Source organism: Zalophus californianus, chromosome 15, assembly GCF_009762305.2.
Source record: "Zalophus californianus isolate mZalCal1 chromosome 15, mZalCal1.pri.v2, whole genome shotgun sequence".
Classification (NCBI taxonomy): Eukaryota; Metazoa; Chordata; class Mammalia; order Carnivora; family Otariidae; genus Zalophus; species Zalophus californianus.
The window spans coordinates 12217576-12234975 of record NC_045609.1 but is presented as its reverse complement, the minus strand read 5'-3'; the positions used below and the strand labels follow the sequence as shown (position 1 = coordinate 12234975).

Here is a 17400-nt window from a genome sequence, read left to right as displayed (position 1 = left end):
ACAAAACGGCGTCCTCCTCCCTTTTCACGGGAGCAAATAGTCATGAGTTCAAGGAGTGGGCTGCAGGGGGCGCCTGGGTGGCTCAGGTCATGATCCCAGGGTCCTGGGATCGAGCCCCGCATCGGGCTTCCTGCTCGGTGGGAAGCCTGCTTCTCCCTCTGCCTCTGCCCCTGCTTGTGTTCCTGCTCTCGCTGTGTCTCTGTCAAATAAATAAATAAAATCTTAAAAAAAAAAAAAAAGCTACAGGGCATTTCGTGTCACTCACATGATCCAAATCACTTGAGTATGACTGATGCCATGGAGGGAACTTTCCTAAGTAGGAAGTGTTAATCCAGACAACTAAAAGATCAAATGGCAAAAGTGTTCAGCACTGTTGTTTCTCAGACTGGAATGACTTATTAACCATTGTGAAGAACTTATTGGCAGTGACGGGTAGATTATTGGGTCTCAGAAAGCTCTTTCCAACCCTAAAGTTAAATATATAATAAAAACTTGTGGTTGTGAAAATATAAATGCTTATTGTAGAGAGCTGGAAAATATAAAAATACATGAAGAGAATTAAGATCCCATTCCTCAAGAAAACTATTATTAACATTTTTGGTTTATTTCATTACAGTGTTTTCTTTTTTTAATGTTTATCATTAACTTAGGTAAGATCATACTGTGTCTAGTTCTGCAGGCTCTTTTCTCACTAATATTTTTATCCCTAACATTTTTGCATCATTAAATATTCCGCATAAATATAATTGGAATGTATATAAAATTTGAAGTTACAAAGACTATTCAGTCGATTAAGAGATTTCCCCGGCGGAGGGTCCTGCTGGCTCTTCCTGGAATCGGCTGTGGCCCAGAAGATCCGTGTGGACGCGTAATTCCTTCCATATCCTCTCCACCCAACACCCAGCTGCTTTGGCATGGGGCTGTCGCCACTCTGACGTGGTGTTTTCTGGTGGGATGGGCTCTGCTCCTCCCACCCACCTTGCTCTCAGCAGCTGTCCTGACACCAGGTGACACGAGGTGACACCAGGTAACAGCGGGCTTCCGTCCTTTTCTGCTATTCTCGGTCATGGCTTGGCTCACTGGTTAAGGCAGCAAGACGTGTTGTTGAGCCGCTACTCAGCTGCTGCTGGTCTGGGTATGTGCGGTTTGCTAGAACCCAGTTTCTGGGCTGGTGAGAACTCACTCCTTCACCGTGCAACCACTGACCGGCTCCTGACCTCAGCTGGGGGCGTGTAAAGGTGCCGACCTAGGCCTGCCCTGCGCAGTTTACGATCTAGGCCGTGTCTCGTGCTATGAGGGGTCCTTGGAGAGGCGCAGTGTCCCTTAGCCCACGGGGTCTGAAAAAGGCTCCATGGAGGAGATGGTGCTTGTGCTAAGATTTTCAGCTTAGGAATGGCCAATCTACAACTACTTTTATATGCCCTCTCATTTTAGGTCTTATTTCTTGACAATCAGAGCTACCTTGGATAGATTTTAGCATTTATGTCCTAACTGGGGTGAGCTTGGTGTAAAGCATGATGGCATCTGGCCCGCCTGGCTTGCTCAGATGCCCCCGAGTGGAAGGGGCAATGGTTGTGATGCAGGAGGTGCAGCCAGGGGGTGGGGAGGATGGTGGAGTCACCTCCGGGAAAGTGACAAGATCTGATAGTGTGTCCAGCCCCGGACAGAAAGGCTGGGTTCCAGGTGATGAGGGGGGCAGGCTGAGACCTGGATACTGTGTTGGAACCTAACGCTGCAGACTGGACCAGGCCAGGCCAGGTGGGTCCTGTCTCTTGAGAGACCACAGGCACCCAGAATCACCCCTGAGATCATGCGGTTCTGATTCCCGGCAAGGGTCTGGAGGCCTGGGCTGTGGTCTGGAAGCCTGGCAGGGAAGATGAGACACTCGGATCCCAGGTGTGGAGGAGGGGCTGTGTTCGGAGCCCCCTCCGCAGGCAGTGAGCGAGTGTCACTGCCTCCCTCAACACAGGCTTGGGGCCTTGCATGGTCTCGGTCCCGTGTTGGGATCATCAGTGGAACTTTAGGGGAAAGGGAGGGGGAGGGGGACAGGACTTCCAGCAAGTTTTTTTTTCTATTATCAGAATTATCCTATTAAGTAGACGTTTTATTTCACAAAATCCCCAGCCAAATAAAAAAGTCTATGAACTTTCAGCTGTGTCTCTCTGTAAAGAACTCAAAGAGGTTTTAGACACTGTCACTATCCTGTTTGAATAGTGACTTGGAAAAATGCTAGATTCCGAGCAGATTTACATGTAGCCTTTCGAAATGTAGTCTGTTTTATGTAAACATCCACTTGTTAAAATTATTTTTTCCTAGGTAATCCCCTATGTTGGGACCATTCCTGGGGAGCTGGAGCCTGGAACGTTGATTGTAATACGTGGGCATGTGCCCTGTGATTCGGACAGGTAAAGCCATCATGTTAGATGAAACAGGAACACGACTGAACTGTCTTTTTGTGGGGAGACCGTTTTGGTACTTTGAGGCCTGGTTTTGCTTTCATCAGCAGCCCCGGCGCAGGTACCAAGGAGACGGGAGTAAATGACCGAAATAAAGGTCACTTCGGTGTTTAATTACAGTGAGTGGTTTGAATATAAAGGATTAGAGATCTGGTTCATGATGGGAATTGTGGTCAGACCTCAGGGACAAGGTCTAGTTACAGCATAACATTCCCACAGCATCGCTTAAGATCCGTCCCGGGCAAGTTGTGTGACGCTTGCTTTGGGTACAAACTGTGGGCGAGGCTGTCTGACTTCGAGCTGGGCCAGCTGTGTGTGGCTGATGCCCGGATAACAGCGGTGGAAGTCAAGTCTGAAGAAGACATCCCACACGTTTCCAGGCAACTCCATAGAACCTAGAGAAGCAGGCCTCTCCCGGCTCACAGTTCTGCTATCCCTAGGGTGAGGTCCTCTTCCTCAGGGCTCGTGGCAGCTAGAAATCCAGCCCTCACACCATGTTTTGGGTGTCTGGGTGGGTGCCTGTGGGGTTTGGGAGGAGTGGGCAGGGGAGGGGGGTGGACAAAAGAAGGCAGATGCTGGCTGACTTCGGGCCATTCAGGAGCCTTCCCTGAACACTTCCACCTCGGCAGTCTCTCCAGGATGCCTGCCTGCCAGGGAGGCTGGAAAATTCTGGCTCTTATTCTGCACGGATGGGGCCCCAGCCACAGCTCAGGGCTCTGCACTGAAGAAGGAAAGGAAGATTCTGTAAGAAGGTATTCAGGCCACGTGGGTGAAGGAACAGAGGATCAGTCATGGGTCACTGAGGCTGGAGTTTCGTGCTTGCTGGGCCTTCCCCTGCAGCCTCCTTCCAAGTGCCCACGCGGCCCCTCGATCCTTGCTCTCGCAGGTTCCAGGTGGATCTGCAGTGTGGGAGCAGCGTGAAGCCGCGCGCTGACGTAGCCTTTCATTTCAACCCGCGTTTCAAGTGGTCCAACTGCATCGTGTGCAATACTCTGAAAAATGAAAAATGGGGATGGGAAGAGATCACCTACGACGTGCCTTTCAAAAAAGAAAAATCTTTTGAAATTGTGATGATGGTGTTGAAAGACAAATTCCAGGTAGGTTTTAGAGAATGTAGGTGGAATCCTCATGAATGGCCATAAGCGCCCAGGGCAGCTCTGCACCCCGCTATTGTTTCAGTTCAGAGAAAAAGAGTGGCTTTATCGTTTTGCTCAAAAGTAGGGGTCGGGGGGCGGTACCTAAATGGGAGGTGGGGCACGACCTCTGTCTGCCCTGCTGTTTCATCCAGAATATGGGTCGAGGGCAGCCAAACCTTCTTACTAGATCCTGTTTCTAGCGTGGCTGAGCTTAGATCTGAATTGGCACAGCATCGTGTAAATATGGGATAGTCAGCTGTGGTCACCGTGGCCCAAAGTGTGGGGGCATCCGGAACTAACAGCTGGATACGGAGTCAGAGTTAAGTCCTGCCACAAGTTCTTCAGGAGCATGAGATTTTAGATGCAGAGGAGGTCCTAGAAGTCCTACGTGTGGTAAATCCCACTGCTGACTTCAAGCGGTAAACACCCTGCACGTACTAGTGCAGACGTGTGAGGTTAGCAGGTGGCCCCAGAGGCTCGGGGCGCACTTGCCCTCAAGCCCCGAGGAGCCCCGAGCCTCCCAGACTAGAGATCCGCTCGGCTTAGAGTGAAGACTTCCCGTCTCCGGCGCGGGTCCTTTCTGTCCTCTGGGATGCGCTCCCACCAACACACTTGCCCTGAATCTCCCGAGCTCCGTTCGTCCCTCCCCTCCCTGGCGCTCTGAGCACCTGTATCTGTAGCATTCTTTAAAACGCTCGGTCCTGTTCTGTGGTGCCTTTTCCTGTGGATTTTACCGGCCAGTGGGATTTTAAGCTCCTTGAGGTCGGAGACCGGTTTGCATCGCCTGTGTTTTCCCGACATCCCCTACCCGGGAGGGAGGGTCAGGGAGCCATGTGGAGTGGACTCCTGCCGGCAGGCCGTGTGCTGCCTGACTCTCAGGAGTGACTTCATGGTCTCCTCACAACAGCAGCCCGTTCTTTGAGGGAGAGCCTTTTCCTGCTTACACTAGGAATTGCAGCTGAACTGGGTAGCTTGCCCATGTCCCTTCGTTCAGCAGATTCAACGGATATTTACTGAACACCTGCCATGTGCAGGGTGGTCTTCCTTAGAGTGTGGTCCTCAAGGACAGCGGGTGGGGTGGCAAGCTTGCAGGGCAGATCGCCAACCGGGGTGTTCACAGGCCTAGGGAATCGGGGGACTCATGTATATGCACAGGGACACACATGCAAATGCACACATACTCATGAACGCATAATGTCAGCGGGGCGGGGCGTCTATGGTGGTTTCTCAAAGGAAGTTAAGAAACACTGCTAGTATTATGGATGCTTTTCAGTTTGGTCAGACATGTAATGTGCAGACCTGTGGGCAAAGATACGAAATTAAACCCAAGTAACCACTATTTAAATTTGGTTTAAATTTGGATACATTACTAAATGTATTAATTGTTTTTTTGTTTTGTTTTTCTGGGGGTGCTGGGCTGTCTTCTGTTTCCATTTAGGTGGCTGTAAATGGGAAACATACACTGCTCTATGCCCACAGGATTAGCCCAGGGAAAATAGACACTCTGGGCATTTATGGCAAAGTGAATGTCCACTCAGTTGGTTATAGCTTCAGCTCGGTGAGTACCCTTCCATGGCCTGGGGTCTTCTTCAGTGATGTCTTCTGATGAAACGGTAGGAAATATCTTTAACGTCTTCTGTTAAGATAAAAATACTGTAAATGTTTCCATCATTAGTGTATTAATTTTTTGGAAGTAAATCTTTCAGACTGGTAGCGTGCTGTGTATTGGCCAGGGCTTTAATGTCTATAGGAGCTCAAATCTAGAATGGTTTTAACGACGACAACAAAAACAAAACCCAAAACAGTTATTACAAAACAAAACAAAAACCCTTTTTAACAGGGGCTAATTCCTTGACATAGGAGTACAGGGGAGGATTTCTCGAAAATCAATTCTTGAAGTAGAAAGTCTGAGTCAAAGGGTATGTGCATTTTAAGTTACAACTGATACTAGTTGGAGGGCTGGTGAGCTCACTCTCCAAAAAGACTTCCAGCGGTGAAGTCTCCGCAGCCATGCCCGCTTGCTCACATTCTTCTCGATGCTCGTTCTTAGTCTCTATAACGCTTGCCAGTCTGATAGGGGAAAGGACCCTAATGTGAAGTACATTTTTGGATTATAATTTTCAAGCATGCTTTCATGTTTAGTATTATTTATAATTCTTTCTTTTTGATGTGTCAGGGAGATTGTATTTAGAATTCTGATGGATGTTAAAAATTAATCTTATCTTCAGGATTTCAGAAGTACCCAAGCATCTATTCTGGAACTGACAGAGATAAGTAAAGAAAATGTAAATATTAAATCTTTTTATGAACTACCAGTTTAAAAATGTTCTTTTAGTTTCCATGTAAATCAAGTGGCAGGCAAGCTGAGTTTTTTAAAATAATGTTTTTAATGTGAAAAAATATTTTTAATTAATTATTAATAGGCTGGAAGTAAGCATTTGAAAATTAAGGCATTTCCTTCTGTCCCAGTCACTGTATGTTTTGCAGATGCTCGAGCTCTCAGTGTATCTCCCCACTACCCACCATTCTTATGTAAAAAAACAAACAAACCCCTCTCTTTAACTGTTGAAGAGAACTGGCACACGGTATTTGTAAATACTGAACACGGTGCCTTGACACATGAACTTCCACATACATCTTCTCCCCAGTAGGAAGAAGTACAGTCTAAACACTGAGTCTCTGTTATTAATGGAGAAAGTGATGCCTTAATGGTCTCGGAACATGTGACCTAATAGATGGAATATAGTATCTCAGCATTTTGGGAGCACCTTGGAAAGAACAAGTAAAACATGTCTTAAGTTCACGTGTAGTCTTACGAAAAATTAATTTATGCTGGAGGATACCGGCTTCAGGTGACCAGGACCATGAGACTGTATCCCCAGCCTGAGTAGCCCATCACAAGTCCGCACCACCCCGTCAGGAAGCGCAGGCTCTGGCCGTTATAACCAGTAAGATCTGACTGCTCATGTTATAAAATGTAATTTTCCCCTTTCAAATGTCTTCACTTTGACTTTCTCTTCCAATAGGTACTGAAGTCCGACACACCACATTTTGTAAGTATTTTTGCCTAGGTTATAACATGGAATGTTTTATAAAATCACCCAGGACATGAATAGTTTAAACCTTAGAAGATAGCTTCATTCCTTCCCTACCTTACTGCAGAACTCTTTCCCCAACAGCCTAGTAATAGAGGAGACATTTCTAAAACCGTACCCAGAACTGTCTACACCAAGAGCAAAGGTTCGACTGCCAATCACACTTTGACTTGCGCCAAAATACTACCTACCAGCTGTTTGTCAAAGGTTTGAAGAGCCAAAAATTTTCTTAATTCTGTATAACCAATTAAGTTTCAATTAGCTGGTAATGTGTAACTTCTACCCTCAGTAGAAGCCCAAAGCAGCCACTCTGCCTTTCTGTGCTGACCCCGGAGAGTCAGCTGGGCATCGAGGCTCTGGGCTGTTTTTCTGTAATGCTCCCCCCCGGGGCTGCTTCCCCTCAGGCAGAATGTGGAGCACGGCTGCAGACCCCAAGTGTAGGCGAGTTTCTCGGAGTGTGTTTCACTCAGGCCCCACTTCCCGTGCATTCATGTCCTCCTCCGAAACGCTTTCCTTGAGTGTTCGCTGTGAGCCAGGTGGTGCTGACCGCTGGGGCTCACAGGGGCAAGGCTTTAAACATTGCCCCGTGTCTTTGGACAGTTTTCCCATGAGGTCACTTTCTGCAGGCTTCCTAGTGCTGACTGTGGTTTCTCCTCAGACTCTGCCATTCACTGCGAGGTTGAACTCCTCCATGGGCCCTGGACGAACCGTCTTCATTAAAGGAGAAGTGAATAAAACTGCCAAAGGGTCAGTATCACTGTGACCAGGACTAGTGTGAGTACTTTGCCCGCACGTCTCTTACTGCCTTATAGCCCTACCAGTCTTGTGACCTGGGAGAGGAGTAGGGTCCTGATCCTCACTGAGAAGGTGAGACTGTCAAAGCCACAGGAGGTCAGGCTGCCAACAAGACTGCTAACAACTAGCTGGTGGCAGAATCAGGACTAAAGGCCAGTGTTTTGAGCTAGGCTTTTTGTGGCCAGACGAGAGGGTGGCGTTTTTTGTCCGGGAAGCCCACCTGTGCCTTGTAGAACTCCAGGGCAGCCGGCAGGTCAGGTGACTCGCGTTAGGGCCCCTCACGTCATGTGACTTGTAGAATTTCTGCTTAAGAACCTTTTCTAGAGACGTTCAGACTTCTGAAAGCTTGAAGTTAGCTATTTCCTAGAAAGCAGTCACTTTCAAGAACAGTTGTAAATATTAAAAGAGAATGGTACTTGAGAGGACCGTATCCTCCTGCAGCCTGAAGCAAGCATTTAGGTTACTTGCTCTAACCCTTCGGTTGCTTCCCACCCAGATCCGAGGTCTCAACTCTGATGTTCAAGTTTTTTAGATTTTTATTTTGCAAAGAGCATATTTACATCAGTGGAATGCTAACTCCGAATTTAAAATTTCACCATCTGCATTCCTGTATCTGTGTGCACGTGTTTTGTGTAGTTGTGATGAGAGCTCAGTTCTGATTGTTAAAATTGCAGAAACTGCACTGCCGTCTTCAACTTGATTTTGTGTTTTTTTATTCTCTCAAAAGCTTTAATGTTAACCTAGTATCAGGAAAATCAAAGGATATTGCTCTTCACTTGAACCCACGGCTGAATATTAAAGCATTTGTAAGAAATTCTTTTCTTCATGAGTCCTGGGGAGAAGAAGAGAGAAATATTACCTGTTTCCCATTTAGTCCTGGGATGTACTTTGAGGTAAGACTTTCTTATGGGACACGACAAAGAATCCTGAGAGGAGGGTAGGATAAATGGTCTTTTTAAATCAAGTCCTAGCTTAATACGTGGAAATTGCACGTGGCTTTTATTTGGAGAGGGTCTGCATTATGAAAGGGGCGTTCAAAAGACAGTACTTTGGTCGGTGTAAGCGGCGCAGCCAGTAGAATACCACCTGGTTGGCTTGGAATTATTACTGCGTGGCCCCGTATTAGTTCATAGGAATTTTAACCGGAACCTTGCCTCAGGACAGGGAAACAGGTTTAGGATATTACCTGAGTGAACATAAGGACACAGGAACCATAAAGTTGTTTGCTCTGCCACCTGCCGTCTTGGTTATATATAGCTGTAGGTGGCAGTCCTTTCTTCCAGGTTAGTCCTGTTTGTATATTATTCAAGGGGAGAGATGTTTAGACCCTTACTAAGACATATGGTCCTGAGTCCCCCAAATGTGTGAATATTATGGTCACACAACCTTTCCCAAAATGTGTTTCTGCATGCTGAGCACACAGTAGTCTTGACGTGGATGCTGGGTGGTTGGCTAGGTTCACTCACCAGCTTAGGTGAAGCACTGCCTTATGTGGTCACTCAGGGTCACTGATTTAAGTCATGCTTCTACGTTCTCCAAACTGTCACGTGCTCTGGACCATTAAGTTGAGTTCTTTAAGGACTCATCAAAACTAGCTGTTAAAGGCAGGAACGTCAGGCAATCGGACATTCATGTGTATTCGTAAGTTCCCGGTATGTGGAGTAACAAATGTGCCCTAATCGTAGGAGGTGCCCTGGAAGGTGTGGAGATTGGTTTGGAATTCAGAAGGATGTAGGAGGGTGAAGTTAAAGGTGGGTTTTCCAGATTGAGGGGATGATTTGAGGTGGGGAGTGCAGCACAGGGGTTTCTTGGCTTGGCAGGAGTCTGACTGGGGGCTCACTGGCAGGAGACAGAGGTGACTGCTCCAGAAGGAAGTGGATCCTTGGGGCTGGTGACAGGAAACCAGTGACATAACTTGTTCTTTGAACCGACCCCAAGTTTGGTTCTGTATTAAGATGGAAAAGGACAAGAATTCTTTTAAATAATCATTTTTTCCTTTTGTTAGTTTTCTACCTCAGGAACAGTAATTACCCTCATGTTGGACCACTGTTTTTAATTTTCTGTAGTGACTGGTTTTTCTCTAACTGCTTCAAACTCCTGCCTTTTTAATATGCTTTCATTGAGATTCTGGGACTATTCCATTATGCCATTAGCTTGATTTTAACCAGTATCTTCTGTTCCTTATTGTTTCAGATTCATTTATTCAGCTGCCACAGTCTTTTAAAAAATATCTTTCAGTTTTGTAATTTCTTTTATCATCAAATCAGGTTGTTATGAGCTGTTCTAGAACATCAGATGGTTGTGAGGGATTTTGTTGTTCCGTGTTTTCTTATAGATTGTGGGCCTTTTGCCCGTTTTGTACTTGTTCGGCGGTAGTATGTTCCCCGGGCCGCAGACGGTTCCCTTCCATCTGTAAAGCAGTGGTGCCGCGCTTGCTCTGGTACGATGCGGGGGACCGATGGACTCTTCCCACTGTGCCCCTCTATTGCCCCTTCTGGGCATGAGGCTGTATTTTGTGTTCTCTTGAGATTTCGTTAAAGGTACCTCACCAAGGGTCCCTTCCACCTGGTTGAAACTGGGATTCCCACCACTGTTGTGAGCATGACAGAATCCCAGGTTATGGATATTTTCCCCAATTCTCTACATGGCTCTAAAGCCTTTGATTCTGTCACCTCTTTTATCCATGGAATTTCCCCTCACAGCCACTTTCACTAGTCAGAGCAAAAGAATAAATACAGTCTTTGCTTCTTGGCAGATTTGGATTTTGCCTCAGCCTGGTCCCTGGGGATGGAGCCGGGTTAGCAGCAGGGTTGGGCTGCTCCTTTCTGTTCTTCTGAAGCCTTGACAGAGAGAAGAGACAGAAGGGAGAACACAGTGCAGGTTCACCAAACCGGTCCTTTGAGTGTGAGTGGAGAACAACTGGCAGAATCGTGGCTGACTGGCATCGGGAATGTGTTACCAGAAGGAGGAGTTTCTGGTGTAAAAGTGATTGTAGTTTCTTTTGGTTTTCGCTGTTTTGAGTTTTAGGCAAAGACAACTCTGAAAGGCTCACACCAGTCATGAATCTGAATTGAATCTTTGCCAGAATGCTCATTCCTCTGTGGATTCACAGAATCCTGAGCTTTTGGGAAACAGATGGAGACCAAGATGTGCTGAGCTGGGATGGAAGTCAGGGTCACCACGCAGCTGTGCAGTCCTAGAGAGTGCCCTAAACTTCTGACGTTTTTGATTGTGTGATTTGTCTAAGACCCTAGAGTTTAAGGCAGAAAAGTCCCTTGGTTTTCAACCCATAAGCTGGAATCCGCTCCTCTGTGTCAATCTGGCAGCAGTTTTTGACGTCATTACAGTTCCCAAACGTGGGCGGGGGGCGCAACTTTGCTGGGAGCGACGGGCAGGAAAGGGCACAGCGTAGGTAACGTGTGGAGGGCACGGAGGCCTCAGGCCCTGGGGACAGTGTGAGGCTCCAAGCATACTCAGAATCACTTCCCTGAGTGGGACAAGGCAGAAGGTGCTACTACCAGATAAACTTTAGAGTCTTAGAAGTTAACAGCAGCAAGCTGGGAGAACGCCTCTGTGTATAAAGCAAACCCAGTGGGTTTATGTTTTGATATTCTGTTAATGTGCAAAAAACAAAAAATGTTAAACCAAGAGGAGCCACTAATGTTGTGTGTACTTTCCTTCCAGATGATAATTTATTGTGATGCTAGAGAATTCAAGGTTGCGGTAAATGGTGTACACAGCCTGGAGTACAAACACAGGTTTAAAGAGCTTAGCGATATTGACACGCTGGAAATTGATGGAGATATTCACTTACTGGAAGTAAGGAGCTGGTAGCTGATATGCTTGCTACAAAAACTGAAATACAGAATGGCTTATGTAACCCTGGCCTTGTTAAAATGCATCTATTATATTTGTGTATATATATTGTTAAAATGAGCTTGCATAACATGAAGTCCTCCTAGGTGTTCTCAGTCCTTGCCACGCATTGTGGCTTTGTCTAGCACAGAATAAGGACATTTGAGGCAACAGGTAACTTAAAAAGTCATTATTCAGGCCTTCCTGTTCTCTCTCCCACTCTGGCCTCTGCTTCACATTCAACAAGTATCGGTTGATACAGAAGCTAATGTACATGGAGCACTTATTCTCTGTCAGCCCTGTGCTAGGAGCTGTGGATAGAAGTATACAGTGGAGCACAGTGCCACTCTGTTCCCTGTTCTCTTGAGCTCAGAATCTTCTTTGCTCTCATATCATGCCACTGATTTTTCTACAGGCATTAATCACATAAAGTAACCAGAGATAATTACTCAGCTGTGAAGTCACCTCCATGAACTAATTTACAAAACACTACTTCTCCATCGATCACTTTCATACCCAAAGTTCAATCATATCCCATAATGGAAAGGACTGATGTTGCCTTACATCTGGCAGTTTCCTTTAGCACGATAAATACCCAGCTGTACTAGCTGTAAGCATTTCCAAGTAATTTAACACTGCGAAATCTGAACACAGCACAAAGATTAAGGCAAAAAACAAACACAGCAAAACAAAACCAATGGTATTAAAATTAACTTGATGTCAGGCCCCTGATGTCTGTACCAGTAAATGCTTAGAGTACCTGAATTCAGGGTGAGTCCGAAGTCTACACATACTCCAGTAGAAAGTTTAAAGTAGAAGCCTTCAACGAAACAACGTCAAGATGAGGTTTCATGACTTCATAAAATAGGCACTATCAATCAGAGGGTAAACTACACTGAGACCAATGGAGCAGAGAGAAGTGGTGTAACAGTCTGTTCTTGGCCTCATCCAAACCAACCTTGCCTCTCTGCTCTTCTAAAGATTAGTCCCTCATCATCAGCGACGGAGATCAAAACACTGTTCTACTTTAAGTGATTAAAATCAAACCTGTATCAGCAGGTTAAATTGTTGCATTTCTGTAATTTTTTCTATTATTCTTTGAAGTGAGTTGGCAGAAGTTCTTTGTACAATTCTTACAGGTCAGATCTTGTTACAAGAAATTTCCAAGGCTTGGGAGTGGGGAGGTAAAAAAAAAAAAAAAAGCTGAATCAGTTTGATCATTTTATCTGTTAAAGTGCTGGGCTGAATATGCTGCCAGCATTTACAAATATTTTCATTACAGATTTTTGGTTAGTCTTTTTGGTATATGGGTACAAATAAGACTAGCAATCTGATTTTTTAGAAGTACTCAGTGTAGAAGCTTCTGGCACTTAATTCTTTTCTATTCATGTTAATTTATTATGTTGCATCTTGCCAAGCTCATGGGAGGTGGAGGAGGGGGGGTCCTGACTTTCAACTGGGAAAGTTGTAGAAGGAATCTCCAGGGTTTTTTTTTTCCCCCCTTTCTAAAGAACATCAGAGGGCTTACTCAGAGAAAAATAAAAGCACACATACATTGTTTCCTCTAATACCTAAACATACCTTCATGTGTAACAAAAGCGTAAACATCAAGTATTACTAAAAAAGACATGAGATTTTGACAGGAAAAAAAACCCAAAATATTAATGTGTTTTAAGAAGAAGCTGTTAACATTTACTAATCTTATCAAGAGATTTCTTAGATGGGAGTACACATTCCTAGCAAGTGGTATCTCTCCAAAGCTGCAATTTAGCCTTTTGCTTCATCACAATTCTGCACTAAATTTCTTTATTAGAACAAAGGCTTTCAAACTAAACATTCTACGTGCAGTCTTAGATGCTTTAAAATTTTTTTAAAGGTCTAAGTAAATAAAATGCCTTAAAGGCAGATTTTAATTTTTTTAAAGCCTTTACTTCACGTGACATCAGAGATTAGAAAACCTCAAAGCTTTGAAACAAATCTGATACTTTCTCGTACAAGTAATTCTTGGATTACCATCAGTGGAAATGTGATCACTTCTAATCCTGGAGGAGCCATGCCACCTAGTATTCCTGGGCCTTTTCTATTTGTGGCCTCTGCCTACACAGCCCACTGCCTTGGTCCCCCCAAAGACTGAAGGGTAAAGACAATTGTAGTCCTAAATGGGAAATGCATTCCAGAACCAATTCCCTCTGTGGCCACACACACAAAAATTAAGGCTGAAGTGTCATCTACCCAAAATGAAAAGTATTCCAAATCGCTTTACAGTCCAAAGTGCTGCTGCTGAGTAATGTCCTTTTCTTGAAGAGCTACCTTGAGTGAAATCTCTGACATGGATACCATGTACATAAGACATCCCTTTCTGGAAGAGAGTTAAGGTTTTACAGTCTTAAATAAGGTACTTTCACCTTTGAGTGCCCAAATTAAATACGTCCGTAATATCAGTAACTTCAATCAGAAAAGACTTCAGCAAATGTTTAAACAAACACAGCAGTCTGTATACAAATCCCAGGTATCATTTACTCTTGCTGCAATTCTGTACAGGTAGCTGGAGAGGTTTCTATGGGATCACAAACCAGGGGGGGATTTTGTAAAGGAGTCCGCATAGGTGTCAGGGTACCAAAAGTAATATGGTACCAAACACCCAAAAATAAAAATATGAAAAATAAATCTGACCTCTGAACAGAGTAAGAAACACCAAAACCCCAAAGTTTTAGAAGTAGCTCTGGAGCGGCTCTCCCAGTATAGCTTCCAGTTGCTGAATAGTCTTTTGACACTGATGTTCCACTTCTTCACATTCATCTAAAAAACAAAAATAAAAACTGAACAATCTCCTGCTTCAATTATCGTTCGTCTAATACTTCAGGTCTTGCATTCTCTGGCCATTGTTCAGTCAAAAGAGGGAAATGAAACATCAGTGCAGCAGAGAGCATCCCCTCTCCTCCTCCTCAGCATACCCCCCCCTTCTTGGTCTCAGACCTGGAAGCTGAGTAAGACAGAGCCCCCAAAATAGTGGTGCAGTAGTGAAAATTCTGAATTCCTAGTGATGCCCCTTGTCCAGGACATAAGAAACAGAGGTGAATGTACTTTTAGAAAAGTAGTGAACCATTAATATGAAAAAGCCATTTGTCTACTTGGCTCTGTCTGTCCTAATAAGACTTGAGCCGTTTTCCCTTGGTCTGCGTGGTGGCACGTGTGCGGTACGTCCACAACTGCTCAGGGCTGGATTCAAACCCCACTTCTACCTATCACACTCACATCATCAAACTCATCCTCGTCAAGCCTCTAGTTTCTTCCTTTATGAAAACAGGGATAATGGCATACAGCCCATCGTGAGGATTAAATGAGATCCTCCATGCAGAGCACGGAGTAAATGCTGGTCATTATTTACAGGCAGCTAACCTACTGCAACCTTAATGGCACTAGACACTCTACTACAATAACCCTATGTCTGGGGACCAAAATAGTCAATGATCTAAATGTCCAAGGTTGATGAAAAACCATATTGTAGTATGTTTTTACCATCATAAACACAAAAGTAAAGGTAGTGAAGATTACACCGTGAGCAAAGTTTCTTATGATCCTGGGGCAGCCCCCTAGCGCACTCCCCACCCTACTCAAAACAGGAGCTCAGCCTCCTGTGTCTGCAGCAGGAGATGCGGTGCAGGCGGAGGATGGGAGCCAAGGGCTCATCACATTCTATCCACATTTCCATTACCACTGGGCACATTTTCACAGAATTTTACTGAAATTATTTCTTAGTAGTTTAGGAATTACCTTCCATCAATTCAGCTAAGAAAGGAATGGACTCTGGCAGCAAGACAATATAATTCTCCTTTAGTTTCTCAGCCAGTGCTAACACGGTAATCAGAGCAGCAAAGCGGACCTGAAAGGGATAAAGAGGTAAAGAATGAGGATTTTTAAAAAAACCCCAAAAAGTATTGCCACATTTATATCTTATGACTAACCTGAGACAGCCTCTGACTTTTTACACTAAACGTTCCTTCACATGAGTTTACTCCCCTTGTGTCCAGTCAGCTTTCATCTCAGAATACCAATTTAACAATTTGGGCTCCGTTTATAGTATGAGCAACCTTCTACAAACCAGTGTTTTATAAGTGTCTTCCAGTACTGCAGGGCTTAATGTGAGTATGTTTTTAATAACATTTTCTTTTTTGAGAGAGAACACGCATGCGCACACAGGTGGTGGAAAGTTGGGGGAAAGGGGGAGAGAGAGAGAGAATCTTAAGTAGACTCCGTGCTGGACCATGGTGCCCAATGTGGGATTCAGTCTCACCACCCTGAGATCAGGACCTGAGCCGAAACCAAGTCAGAAGCTTAATCGACTGTACCACCCAGGCGCCCCCACATTTTCCTTTAAAAATAAAATGCTACACACAAACTCAAGAGTGTCATTCCAAATTGGCTCGCCTAGCTGTCAGAGATGAGGCTGGCCTGGCTGAAAAGCATCCCTGGTCACCTCAGGCAGGGCCTCTCACTCAGAACCCGGTGTCACCACTACAGTCATGGGAGGGGATGGGCGCTGGCTCCGGTCTCATGCTCAGCACAGAATTAAAAAACAATGTATTATGATGTTCTAGTCTAGGAACTTAAAAAAAGTTTGGGTGTCTCTCACATGACTGGTCTATGACAAGTAATGCAAGCAGTCGTCGGGCACTGTTAGTGATCCACTATTTTTTGTTTTTAAAAGAATTTATTTATTTGAGATAGCAAGAGAGGAAGAGCACAAGCTGGGGGCGGGGGGGGAAGGGCAGAAGAGGAAGGAGAGAGAGAAGCAGCTTCCCCGCTGAGCAGGGAGCCCGATGCGGGGGGCTCGATCTCAGGACCCCAAGATCGTGACCTGAGCTGAAGGCAGATGCTTAATGGACTGAGCCACCCAGGCGCCCCAGTGATTCATTTTGAAATCAAAGTTGTACTAGTCCTCCTTCTAGTTTTGGATCATTTAAAAAATATTTGGATGCAGCAAAATTAATTTAAAAAGCGTCTTTAACTACCTATGTTCAAACCAGACTTTACTGATATTATACTATCAAAACAAAACATTCAAATAAATTTAATGCAACTTTGTAAGAACCTGCAATTTAAAATTTGGGGGTTCATGAAAATAGCCTCATTGTTCTCTTTGTTCTAATAAATATTACAAATTTCAAGTACGAAACCTTTCAGTAAAATTCTGCTTTGGTCTGTTTTATTCACTGAGGCTCTTGTATGATAATTAGAGAAATGGTGATGCACTGCCAACCAGTTTGAAAACACTTGACACTCAGGCATGGAATTTAATTTCCATTCATCCTTGTGCAGGTCAGTGAGGTGCTTACCTTTTGTTATTCCACAAAATCCTAAGCCTGATAAATACAACGGAGGTAATATCACTGCTCTAACTCAAAGGAATGTTCTGCGGGCAAACTGAAAGTCTGTCTCTGGGAACACAAGGACATTTAAAGGCAGCTTAAGAAACACGAGGAATTACTTCAGGTTTTTTCAAAATTTAAACTATTTAGAAAATGTTAGTACTTGTGTCTAACACGTGGGGGTGGGAGAGGACTTCTATTATTTATAAATACCCTTTAAGTAAAAACCAAAAATTTCTCAGGCTCAAACTTCTGCCTCACAAGCAACCTCTAGTTCTAGAAGATAAGCAGCGTGTCCTGCTAATTTACCAGGGTCCTATATCCTTGACCGCTTTAAGGCTGTTTGGGTTGTATGATGAATACACGTAGCTTCGGTGCTGGTCAACCACAGCTCCTACCTTGGGTGAGGAGTCTCTTGTCTTGAGCAGAATCTGGTAGTTAAGTGGTTTCCAAAGAGAGTCATCTGCCATGGCCACTGAAAATTGCGCGATGCAGGGGATCAGGTGCTTCGTCACCCGCTCCTGGAAGCGTGCGTCCCCTCCCAGCCTGTTTTCTAGCTATAAAGAGAGAGACAAGGACTTTGAGCAACGAGTCTCCTTTTTGTTTGAAAAAATACCCAATGTATAAATAATTTTTTACTCTCTTTCATGATGGCAGCAGGCTCAAAAACCAGGTGTAATTCTAGTACTCTCTC

At 44.7% G+C, this 17400-nt stretch overlaps 2 protein-coding genes across 9 annotated transcripts in view; one reads left to right on the top strand and one right to left on the bottom strand.

Moving 5' to 3' along the window:
• Positions 1–12902, top strand: part of LGALS8 (galectin 8) — a 42216-nt gene extending 29314 nt beyond the window's left edge. For 4 of the 6 annotated variants that reach the window (XM_027596771.2, XM_027596770.2, XM_027596767.2 and 1 more), the window contains exons 3-11: positions 2317–2405; positions 3343–3553; positions 5031–5150; positions 5821–5877; positions 6619–6645; positions 6772–6894; positions 7346–7434; positions 8210–8375; positions 11167–12902. In XM_027596771.2, coding sequence (XP_027452572.1) covers positions 2317–2405; positions 3343–3553; positions 5031–5150; positions 5821–5877; positions 6619–6645; positions 6772–6894; positions 7346–7434; positions 8210–8375; positions 11167–11316 — 1032 coding nt within the window. In that variant the 3' untranslated portion in view covers positions 11317–12902. The remainder of the gene's footprint in view (positions 1–2316; positions 2406–3342; positions 3554–5030; positions 5151–5820; positions 5878–6618; positions 6646–6771; positions 6895–7345; positions 7435–8209; positions 8376–11166) is intronic. The other 2 variants (XM_027596772.2, XM_027596769.2) reach the window with 1 other exon arrangement.
• A 926-nt stretch (positions 12903–13828) lies between these two features.
• HEATR1 (HEAT repeat containing 1) overlaps positions 13829–17400 on the bottom strand; it is a 46725-nt gene continuing 43153 nt past the window's right edge. For all 3 annotated transcript variants that reach the window (XM_027596763.1, XM_027596765.1, XM_027596764.1), the window contains 3 exons: positions 17105–17263; positions 15112–15220; positions 13829–14136 (listed from right to left, as the gene is read on the bottom strand). In XM_027596763.1, the coding sequence (XP_027452564.1) occupies positions 14048–14136; positions 15112–15220; positions 17105–17263 (357 nt within the window). In that variant the 3' untranslated portion in view covers positions 13829–14047. The remainder of the gene's footprint in view (positions 14137–15111; positions 15221–17104; positions 17264–17400) is intronic.